The following is a 12,985-nucleotide window of genomic DNA, read 5'->3' on the forward strand; positions in this document are numbered from 1 at the left end:
TTGGATTCATTGATATAAAGGAGTTTTAAAAGTGTAATTAACTTCTGCTGCTGCCACAAAAGACAATACCTACCTCTCATTCTTCTTTACTTTCTTTATTGAGGACACAGAGGGGAAAATCACTATTGTGAGCCTGCAAAAAAAAAAAAAAAAAAGCAGAACATTGGAATAAATGGATTGCTTTCCTTACACAGGAACACAATCCCTGAAAAATTTTAAATTTTGCCCTGAAAGCCCTGCAAAAGTTTAAATACATAAGTCAGATTATCCCATTTTCTTTCCTGTGTTAGAGTCACAGTGAGCCAAACTGCCATACTCGTGTTTCTGGCCCAAATTCTCATTGCTTGAGTAGTTATCCACATCAGTGCTGGAGTGAATAGTGCCAGATACAGTCCAGTCAACAGCTAAACAACTCACTCCAAAGTGCTTCCATTTACTGCTCACACCATTATGGCTTGGAAAATGAATAGGAACAACAGAATAGCTAATTGTTAATTATCATATTACTCAGATTGATCCCTTCCAAAAACAATCCAATGCGTTGTTAATGGGCCTATTAATCAGGTTATGGTTCACAGCATGAACTGTTTGCACTGTCCCGAAATTTTAAGCATCTGACAGGTGCACAGAGCTTTATTTGAAGCGACTCAATGTCCCTTTTCCAGCTGCTGGATCCTGCATCCTGAGTGGCAGGCTCACTATTCTGGCAGCTCTGCAGGGGGACGAGGTGTGAATGCACCAGTGACTTGCACTCACTCGCAGTCAAACTTCACCTCAGGCTGGAGTACGTTGGGAGGTGGAAATTTAAATGTCTTCTGCATCAGCTGTAATATTTTACCTGCTCATCTCCAGGTTGCCTATTTGCAGCCAAGTAAAATCAAATTTAGGGAGCTTTTAAACCAAAATTTGGACTTATGTATTCCAAGAGCTCTAGAGATGCACTGCACGGAATATTAAAGACGCTTCGCTGCTGCCAATTCTGCTGCCCGGCAGCAAGGGAAGAGGGATTTAATCAACTGAGAGTGCCTGGGCAAAGTGGTAAATCATGCAACACTCCTCAACAGCAGGCAGTGCCAGTCTGATTAGGCACAGCAGACTCTACAGCCAAAGCATTTAAAATGTATTTTATTGCACCAAGTTGCCAACAAATCCTCGCTAATGTGATCAAAGTGCTAATGAATAATGACACCAAGGTTACTTCTGGCAGCCTTTTCAAAAAGTGACCCAGGCCATGCTACCCAGCAGTGCTCACCAGGTGGGAAACCTTTGTGTCAGAGAAACTGTTAAGAATGAAGTGAGAAAATTAACCTTGCATGAATCATTTTGGTGAAGTACGTTGACTTTATTTTGGAATAAGTACATAATTGTACTTGTGGATATTTTTGGGGCACTTACAGGCTTTTTTTCCAGTGGTACAGTTATCAAAAACGAACTTATGATGGTTAGAAGATGGACTTCTTGAGGGAAAACCCAACTAGTAGGTAATTAAACATTGAGTATTAGAGAGCTGATGAATTTTCGCTTCACCAAATATTGATTTACAGGAGGGGCTAGGATTTTTTATGTATACTCAAGACATATTCCTCTGATGAGATATGATGATTTAAACAAGTCAGAGTAGGCTTTTACATTTCTAAATTCCTCTCTTTACTGTTTTTTTGTGTTTTTCTCAAACATTTACATTGAAAGTTCTTGCTAGAGGAGAAAGCTGTAAAAAGCAGCCACTGGAGCAACATAACCTGGGTGTTCTAAAAAGCTTGGGCAGTAAAACGTCATCATTTCTCCAGAAAATAAATGCTCTCATGACTTTCAGGGAAGGCCCATTGCTTCCTGTGAGGAATAAGGAGGAGTCAGGAGAGCGTGTGGCTGGTAAAAGGAGATAAAGTGCTGAGCACAAAGCAGAGGCTGAAATGATCCTCAAGTTCAGTGCTCAGTTCTTGGTATCAGCCAAGGTAGCAAAGATCACAAGTTATGATAAGGCATAAAAGTTATTTATGTGTATTACTAAGGGATATGTACCAGACAAAAGCAGAGCCCTGTTATTCTGTGATACTTGTTCTCCCTCCTTTCTTTCTTCCTTGATTTTAGGGACACACACAGATTTTAACTGCCCAGTTGCTGGAATGACAAAGAACTTTGGCCCTTAAAGGCCAAAATCTTTGCTGTATTCAAATCTTCACTAACACAAAGCTAAAAAGGGAAAATCTTGTGCTTCTGATTGAAGACCATTTTTGTGCTCTCATGGATTTAGTTCAGGGACACCTCTTTAGGTCTGTTTTTGTAGGCAAAGCCCAGGCTGAAGTCTGGGACCCACTCTGAGTCCAGGCCTCCTCTCAGAAATAGGAACTAGTTTCCCTAATTCTTCCAGTCAAGAGATTTTGTGGCTTCTTGGACCATTTCCTAATTCAACCACTGGCTTTTTTTGGCCTCTCTCTCACCTGTGTGAGAACATGATAGGACAAAAAACTGTTAAAATACAAAGAAAGGTGTGATGGCACAGCCAGGGACATGGAAAATCTAATCTAAGGCACAGTAACCTCTGCAGTTCTGTAGCAAAACCTGCTGATTCATTACAACCACAAACAAGGAGCCTGACAGCAGTGAACAGTCTAATTTGTAGCTGCTCGTTTTTCTTAAAATTTCCACTGCAAGAGTGTAAATTCAAAAGCAAATATCTCTGTGCAACACTAATTCAGATGAAAATTACAGGAGGGAGTTGGAGAATAAAATACTGAGATAATTTTGTGCAGAAAAGGTAAATATTTACACACGTAAAGAAGTTCTCAGTTTCACAGGTTCCTCATTTAGAGTTAGGACTTACAATTCCCAGCAGCAAAAAACTTGCAATATTATGCCTAAACTGGCAATTAACGTCAGAACGTTCTTAGCCTTTCCATTTTACTTAATTTCAGTATATCTCATTTAACTTTAGAAGGAAATTTATAATGATTTACATGTCCCAGACGTGTCAAAAGAGATATTAAGCAGTATTAGGCGTTAAGAAATAATCTGCTTTATTTCCATTCCTTCTGAGGACTGTGCAGGGGAATAATGTGAATGGATTAGGAAATGGGTGTAATACCTGTCAAGCAGTGTTATCTGTGGATGTCTATGAATTCTCCAAAGTTAAACTGTTTCATATCAAATTCCTCAAGTTCTTAAGGAAGAAAGGAACAAAAATAACCTTCTGTTAAAGTAGCTTCCAAAGACCCACTTCCAATGGGCCGTTTTTATTTCCTTGGTGTGTCCAGAGCCTAATCCAGTGCTTTGCAAACATGTTGTTTCTGGCTGAGCCCACAATTCCCTGCAGGAAGGATGTTTTTGTGTCTTGAGATGTTTGTGCTGTGCTGTCTGCAAGGCTGACTGACCCTGCCCAAGCATTGCTGCTACTGATGGTTGTGGCTGAGTAAGGTAATTTTTGGGAAGCAAGACCTGCCTGGCTGTAATATAGAGCAAAGAGAGCACCCCTGTATTTCAGTATTTAATCACACTTTTAGAAATTATACCTGGGATGTCAAAGGAGAAAGTTTATGAAGGTCCAGGAAATGGTCTTGTCTCCTGCTGAGGGGTCACTAAAGCATCTGCTGGTCTGGAACAGGATATTCTGTTTGCAAGCATTCATATAATATGCAATTCTGCACAGAATCCAGGCAGTCTGGATTTTAGACTATCTGTGATGAGGGTAGTAGGTGCAGTGTGTAATTATTAATTGCTTCTGGATTTGCTGAAACCCAAGAAAAGGCTTTATGGAACCTTTTATTGATGTCACTCTGTAGTGACTCCAGTAGAATCCAACAGAAAACATTTTTTTTGGGTTTACCTGAGTCACCACACAGCTGACACAGCCCCAGAGAGCAAAGGGACAGTTGGCATTACCTGGTGATGGCTGGAATCTGCTTCTTATCCTGCTGGAATGATCTGCAGGTACATCACATGTGGGGGTACAGGGAGGTGAGGGCACTGAAGGGGTGCCTGGATTTGCAGGGCAGGTGTATTGCCAGAGTTGCTAACTCTGGACGGCTTTATTTCACATTCTACTCAGTAAAATTTATATATGGTGTTATTTCTTGTTCATACCATTTGAAACTATTAGGACAGACTTCCTTTATTTCCCTTTAAAGCCACCTCCTGCCTTATTTGGGAGAAGGAGGCACCTCCCATTGCTTTGTGCTGTGGTGCAATTTGAGTGTATCCATACAACGTACCCGTCTGATAATCAAATTACATGACCCTTTTTATGATTTGTCTAACTTCCAAACTTGCTGAAAAATGGGCACAATAAAAAAGGATTGCACAGCACTTCTCTGGTTATGTCAGTGCTAATATACCAGAATGCACAGAAATGGGGATTGTGTGTAACTATAGGTATTTTGCTGCATTTATATGTGCCTGATTAGTCATAAAATAATTTCTCTGTGGTTCCAAAGGAATCTCGTAATGTCATTAGAGATTTCACCCCTTCAGAGTCTACAAGAGAAATTATCAACTGTCAGACTGGTTCCTGGAGCAATCTTTCAAATTCCCATTTTTGTCCTTTTGAGGAGTTTTGGGTTATTTTTTCTTTTTTTTTTTGTACAGTTTCATTGTATGGTTTAAATAATTTTTATTAGTAAAACAATGAAAGCAGTTGTATCTATGTAAAGTTAATTTGAGCAGGACAGACCCTGAAAAGAATATAATTTTAACATTATTTTTAATTTCTTAGCTATAAACCAAGTTTGGTGAAGGAAGGGGGAGAAAGGCCTCACTTCCCATTTCTGAAAACATGAAATCATAGAGTTGTTTAGGAAGGAAAAGACCTCAAAGATCATCGAGTCCAACCCTTATCCCAGCACTACCAAGGCCACCACTAAACCATGTCCCCAAATGCCACATCTCCATGTCTGTTAAACCCCTCTAAGGATGGTGACAGTTGTTAGTCTTTGATGCCAGGTAGCTGCACGAGGTGATCACAGCTAATAACTCTTTAACTTAGGCCACAGTTATTCCAGAGTGGTCTCCTTCGGATTTGAAAGACTGTCAAACTCCAGTTGAAACAACTGGTTTCACACATTCTCTCTTCTGCTAAAAGAATCGGATCGAATGCCAGTGTTCCAGTTTACTTCGTTATTTCGGAACTTAATGTGACCTCATGACCAAGGCAGCTCCCCCAGGTCCACACCTGACCAGGGTACGTGAACAGGAGATTTTCCACAAGATAAGTGCAAAAGCTGGAGTCAAAGACAACTTCAGCAAGGGGAGATGCAGTTCTCCCAGCTGTCACTGCGGTGAACAGAAAGGAAAAGGCTTCCTTCGGGGTTGTTTGACTGAGCCTGAATTCCCTGCCATGGGTGGCACTGTGAGGGATAAGCACTGACAGCACAGCGTGGGAGCAGCTCCTGTGGGTGTGTGCCTGCCTTCCTCTGCCACAGCCTCCCCCAGGATTACAGGATAAGCTAATACAAGATGCTATTAAGGCAGTGGCATTAATTATCTGACATCTATTACTTCCTTGTCATGTTCACATTTGCACTAAACCAGCAGCCTGCTCAGCAAGCACGATGCCACTTTCCTCTTGACTTTAACACATCTTGGCTGTGGGAAGGAGGGCATCTAGTGGCTTCTCTCTTGCTCTGCTTCTGCCACTCCAGCTTTCAGATTTTAATGCTGACAGTGGAATTTGTGACACAGTTGTATTTATACAATTGTTGTTGCAAAAATTAAGGCTTTTTTTTTTTTTAATTTCAGAAAGCCAATTTATGAAAAGCCTTACTTACAGGGAAATGCCCAGTTGAACAGCTGAGGCAGGCATTGGTTCAGGATGTTTTATTGTGCCTCCTCCTGGCCATTTCATGAGTTAATCCAAAAAGCAGCCTTCTGAAAAAGCAACAAAAGTAATCAAGCCTGTAATTTCACAATGATAATAACATTTCCCAGAGCAGAATGTCACTCTTTTGTTCAGTTCTCATTTCTGTACCTCTAATGCTGATAGGGTGTTTCGTGTAGTAATGTATGCAAGCTGGCAAATGAAAAATTAATGTAGATAATTACAATAGAAGCAGCTAATAGAAGCTGTGATATCTACATCTTGTCTCTAACCATTACAGTCTACAGTGTTAAATGAATTTAAATTAGGAAGGGATAATTTGCTGTGTAGCAAATGATAAACTTGACATACTGATAGAAACACACTCCCTTATATCTCCCTGCAGTATTCCAGGCACTGGGCTGTTACTGCTGTGAAAAGCCAGGGAGATAAAACAGCAGTGGGGAAATATCTATAAAACCAGAGCTATTAAGTAATGCCATCTCAGTCAAAAGGGCTCAGCACTTTCCAAGAGGCAATCTGGAATCACTGGTAGGATCTGGAGACAATTTCACAATTCCTTGCTTTATGAACTCACTTTTCCTGGGTGGGTGAGCAAAATCTTCCTGAATTTCATTTGGTGTGTGACAGGATGTAGGGAAAAAGATGTGAGTGCAGTTAAGAGCTAAAAGCAGACATAGTTCTGTGGTTCTGGGTAGCTGATAATGGAGTAAACATTCACAGTTGCATCAAGCCCTGTGTCATTTCGGTGGTTTTACTATCAGTGGGAAAATATTTGCAAAAATAAAGCAAAAAATACCAGTAAATCTCCCAAAGTTCCACTAAGGATAACATTTATGATTAATTTCCCAAATTGTCCCACCAGAACTTAATTGATATTTACAGTTCATCTTTTAAAAAATTCACCAGCCAGTTACCCGACTTCATTAAAAAAACCGAGCAGCACGAATGTTATAAATTAAACAGCTGCTGGAAATATGCCTTTCTTTTTGCATAGAAGTTATTCATACCAACTAACCATTTTCAGCACATGATTCTATCTGTATTAGCATTATACAGGCACTTGTCTTCAGTTATTGAATATTCACATCTTTAGCATGTCATATAATTAAATAATACATTCAATAAAATTATAGTTTAAAACCTATTACTGCATAAAAGAACTTTCCGGATTATCAAATGGGGTCCTTTCAGAGTATCTACAAAGAATAAGTTTATGTTGTTTATTGCTTAAAAATAACTTTCAGAAATACATTTCAGAGCAGCAGGAAGCACCTTGTGGGTTCAGGGTTGGAATTTAAGCTGCCCATGCCAACAAGAAGAAGACAAGAACATCCGAGATGTTAAAACCTTCTGCTCTGGGGGCTCGGAAAACAGAGCACCGAGCAGGAAAATATTTACTGGGCAAGAAGGAAACAGGGCTCTGTTTGTTTTCCCCTCCGGGATTTGTTCCCTGCCTGCTGCAGGGAGGAACAGCGTTGCTGTTCGGGGTCTGCTGCAGTGAAACTCAGTATCTCAAAGGGAGAGCAACGATTTGTGTCTCCGAGCCCGACACCCTCTGCCCGCGGCAATCAGCAAAGCAAAGCGTGCAGACGAGCCCTTACTAAATCAAGGGCAGGATTTTGCATGGGCTCAACGGTATTTAGGGTTTTTTGTATCGGTTTCTTAATTACCCCTCAGCTGTGAAAGGCTGCGAAGGCTTTCGTTCTGTAGGTGCAACGTGACTGGGGTTAAGATTGTCCTAATCAAGGATTATTTAAAGAGCCTCAAAAAAAGTGTTGCATGCTGTAACAACGTAACACGATGTATTGCAATGTAACGTCGTGTGTTGCATGATTTCCTGACGTTTTCTGGCTGAAAAGTCCCCGAGCAAACGAGTCTCACTCGTTATACTATGTCACAAATATGCATTTTAACCCAGGGTTTACTCTTCCTGTTTCCTGAGCGTGTATTAAGGCAAGTCCACTTCTTGGCAATCTTTTCTACCTGTCACTCTTCGTCTCAACTTGCACTGTAACTTTTAAAGACAAAGTCTGGCTTTTGCTTTACTCTCTTTGTACCACGATCTGGTCAGCTTTTTTTTTTGGCCATCAGCATTTACCAGTTTTCATTGCTCAAAACCCAGCCTGTGCTCTAAGGCTTATGAAACACATTATTTTATCAGAAATAACTGTCGTATGTCGAGGATGAGTGATTTCTGTGTGTATTGGTTTGGTTTCTGCTTGACTTTCCTTGCAATCAGGATTCAGTTTTCATACTGAAGCAATGGTAAAAAAATCAGTTTCCCTTTTGTCAGAGTTTTTCGTGTGAAAGTTTAATAACATGCCTTGAAACTTCGAACTCTCCTATTAGACCCACTAGGACATTTTTATGAAAGATAAAGCTTTCAAGGTAACAGCAAATGGTAATATTTTCAGTAGAAGTTTATATGGCACTTGGGGACATGGTTTAGGGGTGATTATGGTGGTGCTGGGTTGGTGGTTGGATTAGATGATCTTGAAGGTCTCTTCCAACCTTGATGACTCTGTGAGTTCCTTGTATCTCATCTCCTGTTGTAAATATGACTTCCTTAAAAGATAGACTCTATTAATGTTTATTAATAGATTAATTAACTTTATTAATGTTTATTAATAGATATTAAAATATTGTTTGACTTTGAAGTCAGTAAATTTTTTTTTCTACTTTCCTTTAGAACGTTTTCTTTAAAATATCTTTGTAGCCATAAGATACAATAGGAGATCACGGTCTCTGTCTTTCTACTTTATCTGTGATTATACAGGAAAATAATCTTGTATATCCTTTGTTTTGAAACCCTCCTGTTCAGTGGTTGTGTATTTAACAGTTTTATTTTGCCTGAAATTGTAGTCAGAGTAATTTTGCTGCAGAGCTGAGGAAGGCAGTTCTGTAAAGTGATCTGCCGTGTTTTAGTTGCCTGCAGTGCTTGCTGGTTCGCATCATAATCCTAATTTCACATCCTCAAATACTTTTCTAGTCTTCCCAATCTTTTCTCCTCCTTAGAGAACTGCTTTGGTAGTAATTCTGTCTTTATCTGACGTCCATAAAGGTGCCTGACCAGCTTCGTTTCCCATAACCAAGCGTGTTCCCCGAAAGCCTCCGGGGGCAGAGCTGTTTGTGTGTTGGAGCAGCCTGTGATTAAAGGGAGGTACAGTCAGCTTCACCTCTGTGTGTCTTTGCACATAAACCTGGGGGCTTATTTCAGGGAAATCTGAAACTACAGCTCATGACTGACAGGTTCACATGAAATTGTTGGCGACACTGATGAGAACGCTCCTCTCAGAGGTGTAACTCAATAATTCACACTGCTAATTTCACCTTTCAATTTGAAATATTACCTTATAAAGAAACCCAGAAAGTGTTTCAGTTCCAAGTAAATTTGACTGCAGAACTTAAATCTCTCTCACTCCCTTTTTTTTTTCTTAGAAGAAAATGCCACGTACAGTCGACCTCCTGCACTTTTGGTCTTCTTGCTTGTTAATATCTCACATTACTGAAGATTGTTTTTAGACAGGCCTTGCTTTTGAGACCCTCTCTCTTTGGTTTGTCCAATTAGTTCTGGCAACTCAGTTTACTGTACGTATCTTAATATAATATTTCTGCTCATGTCAATGTTCTGTTTTCCTTCTGCAGTTAGTTTACAGAAGAATTTAAGTACGATGCGAAAGATTATTTATAGGATGTAGGAAAAAAACAAGGTAGAAAGTAGACTTACATAAACAGAGGCTTATCATTTGAAGCATTCTACTTTACAGGTTAGTGAAGAAAATGACACCAATGTTTTCAGGAACTTGCTGGTTGCCATTTTACTTTTTTGTACCTATGTTTATATATACCTTTGTAGGTTCTTCTATACAGAGGAGATACATTGCATGTTCTTTTGTATGCAGCTATACTTTAGTTTTCCACCCACAAAATCACCAGGTTCTGCTGGACTTTTTCTTTAGGGGCACACAGGAAGAGCACATTCAAATTGTTTGCCCTGGGGTCCTGCAAGAGGTTGTAGACTGAGAGTACAGGAATTAGTGCAGATGTGAAGTGTTTCCTCCCCTGTGTTTCTCATCTCCAGAAAGCCCCACAATCTGAGCAGCACATCATGTTTTCTTTTTGAATCACACTTTAATTGTGCTTAACCAGAAAATGCTGTTCTGAGTTGCAATTCAGCTTCCTCACAGTCATAAACCAATGCACGTAGAATGCTCTCTTTTAGAGAAGAATTTGTTATGAAAGCACACCCTGAAAAGATGGAGAATGGCAGAGTCAGTAAATGGCAGGCAGCTGACTCCTCTGCCCATCTGTCCTCTACTGCACATCCAAGTCATTCCACTCTCCTCTGAGGTACTGGGAACTCCTTCTCCACTGGTGCCAAACAGCAAGTTCAAAATACAGATGAATTCTGAGCAGCAGGAAAAGTGGTTTCAGTAGATTAAAGAAAAGTGCTGACTGTCATTCCCTTGCTTGGTGTCCCTGGCTTTAAATACTGCAGGGCACACACTGGGGAAGAAATGAGCAGTTCCCAAGTCCAGCTCATTAGTTAGCAGGTTTTGTTGGTTTGAACTCAAGTCAGGTATGTGCATCTGAGGGCAGTGTTTGACTGGGTGTTTAGACACGGCCTAAATTGATAAATCTGTCTAGCAAAGTGCCTTTCTTGTCTTCCTTGAATTTAGGTTCATGATCTCAGCTTTGCTCATCGTAGCTTACTCCACGTGAATTTAAGTTGATGATAAATTAGTTTTATAAATGAGTTGCTGCAACGTGCAATGGGCTGTCAAAGGACAAGAGGAAATTCATTCACCATTCCCCACCCCACCCCCCTTGACACCTCAGCCCTCTCTTCTCCATTTCTTCTTCAGCCCTTGCAGCATTTGTGGTTACTTTTCACCTCCCACTCCTAAAACCATAACTCCTCCAGGGCTCCTGCAACCTGCTGACCCCTGAGGTGCTGGAAGAGGGACACACCACAGGGGGCTTTCCCTGCTGATGAACATCAGGCAGTGAAGCCTTTGGGCTGCCCATGTGTGGGGTCTGCACATCCCCCTGCCCAGGTGGGCTCCTGCCTGCCCCAGACCAGGGGGGCTGTTCCAAACTGGAGGGAGCAGCTTGGCCCAGTGCCTGCCAGGAAGGAGCCAGGGCACAGCCAGGCTGTGGTGACAGCAGTGTCCTCACTGCTGGTGGAAAGGGCCATGTGGCTGCTGCCTGCAGACCCCACCAGCACCTGGAAGTGCTCAAGGACAGGCTGGACGGGGCTTGGAGAAACCTGGTCTAGTGGAAGGTGTCCCTTCCCAAGACCAGGGGCTTGGAAACAGATTTCCTCCGTGGTTCCTTCCAACATAAACCATTTTACACGTTGGAGAAGTTTTGGAGGACTGTCTCCTATGGGAGGGACCACACAGGAGCAGGGGAAGAGTGTGTGGGGGAAGGAGCAACAGAGACATGTGATGAGGGGCTGTGGTGGTTTCCTCAGGGACAGCCCAGACAGCTCTGTGGCAGCAGGAAAGGAGCACCAAAATCCCCCTGAAGTCTCTGATGTCCTGGGATATTTCCTGCCAGGGAATGGGGTGCTCAGAGGGCCTGGCTGTGCTTCAGGAGCAGTCGGGACATCCCTGTAGGTGACACCTGGAAGGCCCAGGGCAGCAGCCCCTGGAGCTGAGGGCTCTGTGCCCGTGTGCCATGCAGGGACTGGTGCCCATGGCTCTGCCCATGGAGCACCCCCAGGACAGGGGGCAGCTGCCAGCGCAGCCTGAGCAGCCTGGGAGGTACCTGCCACTGCTCTCTCTGATTCTGGGATTCCAGCAGGACACCCCTTCTGCTCTGCTGCTTGGAAGGGCAGTCAGGGAGCAGGGAAACCCTCAAGGTTTGTGGGGTTCCCTCAGCTCAGGGGGACATCAAAGCTGGTGCCCCCGGGCAGGGGCTTCATCCTCAAGGGAGCCCAAATGAGCTGTGCCCTCACTGCAGGACATTTGGGGGGCACTCCCAGAGGGGCTCAGTGTCTGCCCTGTTGCTGAGCACAGTCTTTATCATTTCATTGTGCCTGTTCTGAAAACACATCCCAGGGTGAAATAACAGTCCCATTTTCTCCCATTTTTTTAGCATTGAAACAGCTCTCCAGTGAGGTCACACACTCCAGCTCACCTGAGGGTGCCCTGATCCGTGAGGAGAGAGGAGCAGGAAGAATGGGGGAAGAAAGAGCCCAGGGATCTGGTATTTAATCTCAGCTCTGTCACTGACCAGCAGACAGTGTTTTAAGGTCACTTGAAGAATCTCAGATCACAGTGGGGCCTGGGGGAGATGCCCCATCACAGTCAACACTTGGCTATTTTCGTGTGTGCTTTAGCTTTTCCTTCCATAAACTGATATTAGAAAACAATTTCAGTGTCTTTTTAGATCTCTCAGAAAGTTTTCAGTTAAAAAAAAAAAGGCATATGTTTGAGGAATTCCTCATCATTATATACAGGCTTATTCACGAATAGTGACTTCATGTTTAACTCCTAAAAAATTCTGAAATGCTGTCTCAAAAAGAAAGTAAAATAAATAAACCCCAAGATTTTTATTCTTCCTCAAGAAGAATTAAAACCGTTTTACCTCTTTGACTCTACTTTCAAAAAAACACTAATAAAAATTAGGTCTAATCATTATAGTTTTCAAATGCTATTATGTATTTTTACGTGAGATATATACAAATATATCTTATATGTATTAATCCTTAATAATTTGAGGGTTGTCTTTTTAGGATCTTTGGCCCTGGCTGATGAACTCAACACAAAGCCACTGTGTGAAGGGAAGAGGGACTCAGACAAAGAATCAATGTTAAATGTATGGTAACTCATTTAGTCATATTTCTCAAAGTGCTGAGTTGTTCCACATAGTGAACACTATCTATGGATCACCAAGAGTTTTCCCAGATTTTATTTTTAGAATTTCTGAATGATAAATAAAGAGCTTATAACTAGGCCAGAAAACGTGATATGTGCATTTCTCTTTCATATTTTTCCTAAGAGGGAAAAAAAACCAAACAAATTAAAAGGAGTCTAGTACAAATTTGAAAATTCAAATTATACTTAATTCAAATGGTTCCTAGTCTTAATTGTCTCTAGATTTTGGTTGGGTTTTAAGTAAATGTTAAAGGGAAGGAATGTGATTTCCAAAGTAAGCAAAAAGGTGTTG

The 12,985-nt window shown here is 41.6% G+C and overlaps 1 protein-coding gene across 2 annotated transcripts in view; it reads left to right on the forward strand.

The window, feature by feature from the left end:
• Positions 1-12,985, forward strand: part of CUNH5orf58 (chromosome unknown C5orf58 homolog) — a 57,279-nt gene that overhangs the window by 43,100 nt on the left and 1,194 nt on the right. The window contains exons 3-4 of one of the 2 annotated variants that reach the window (XM_017825647.1): positions 11,912-12,022; positions 12,552-12,634. In XM_017825647.1, the coding sequence (XP_017681136.1) occupies positions 11,995-12,022; positions 12,552-12,634 (111 nt within the window). In that variant the 5' untranslated portion in view covers positions 11,912-11,994. Of the gene's footprint in view, positions 1-11,849; positions 12,023-12,551; positions 12,635-12,985 lie in introns of those variants that run through there. The other variant, XM_017825648.1, reaches the window with a different exon arrangement.

The sequence above is a fragment of the Lepidothrix coronata genome, unplaced genomic scaffold, assembly GCF_001604755.1.
Source record: "Lepidothrix coronata isolate B3197 unplaced genomic scaffold, Lepidothrix_coronata-1.0 Scaffold121, whole genome shotgun sequence".
Lineage (NCBI taxonomy): Eukaryota > Metazoa > Chordata > Aves > Passeriformes > Pipridae > Lepidothrix > Lepidothrix coronata.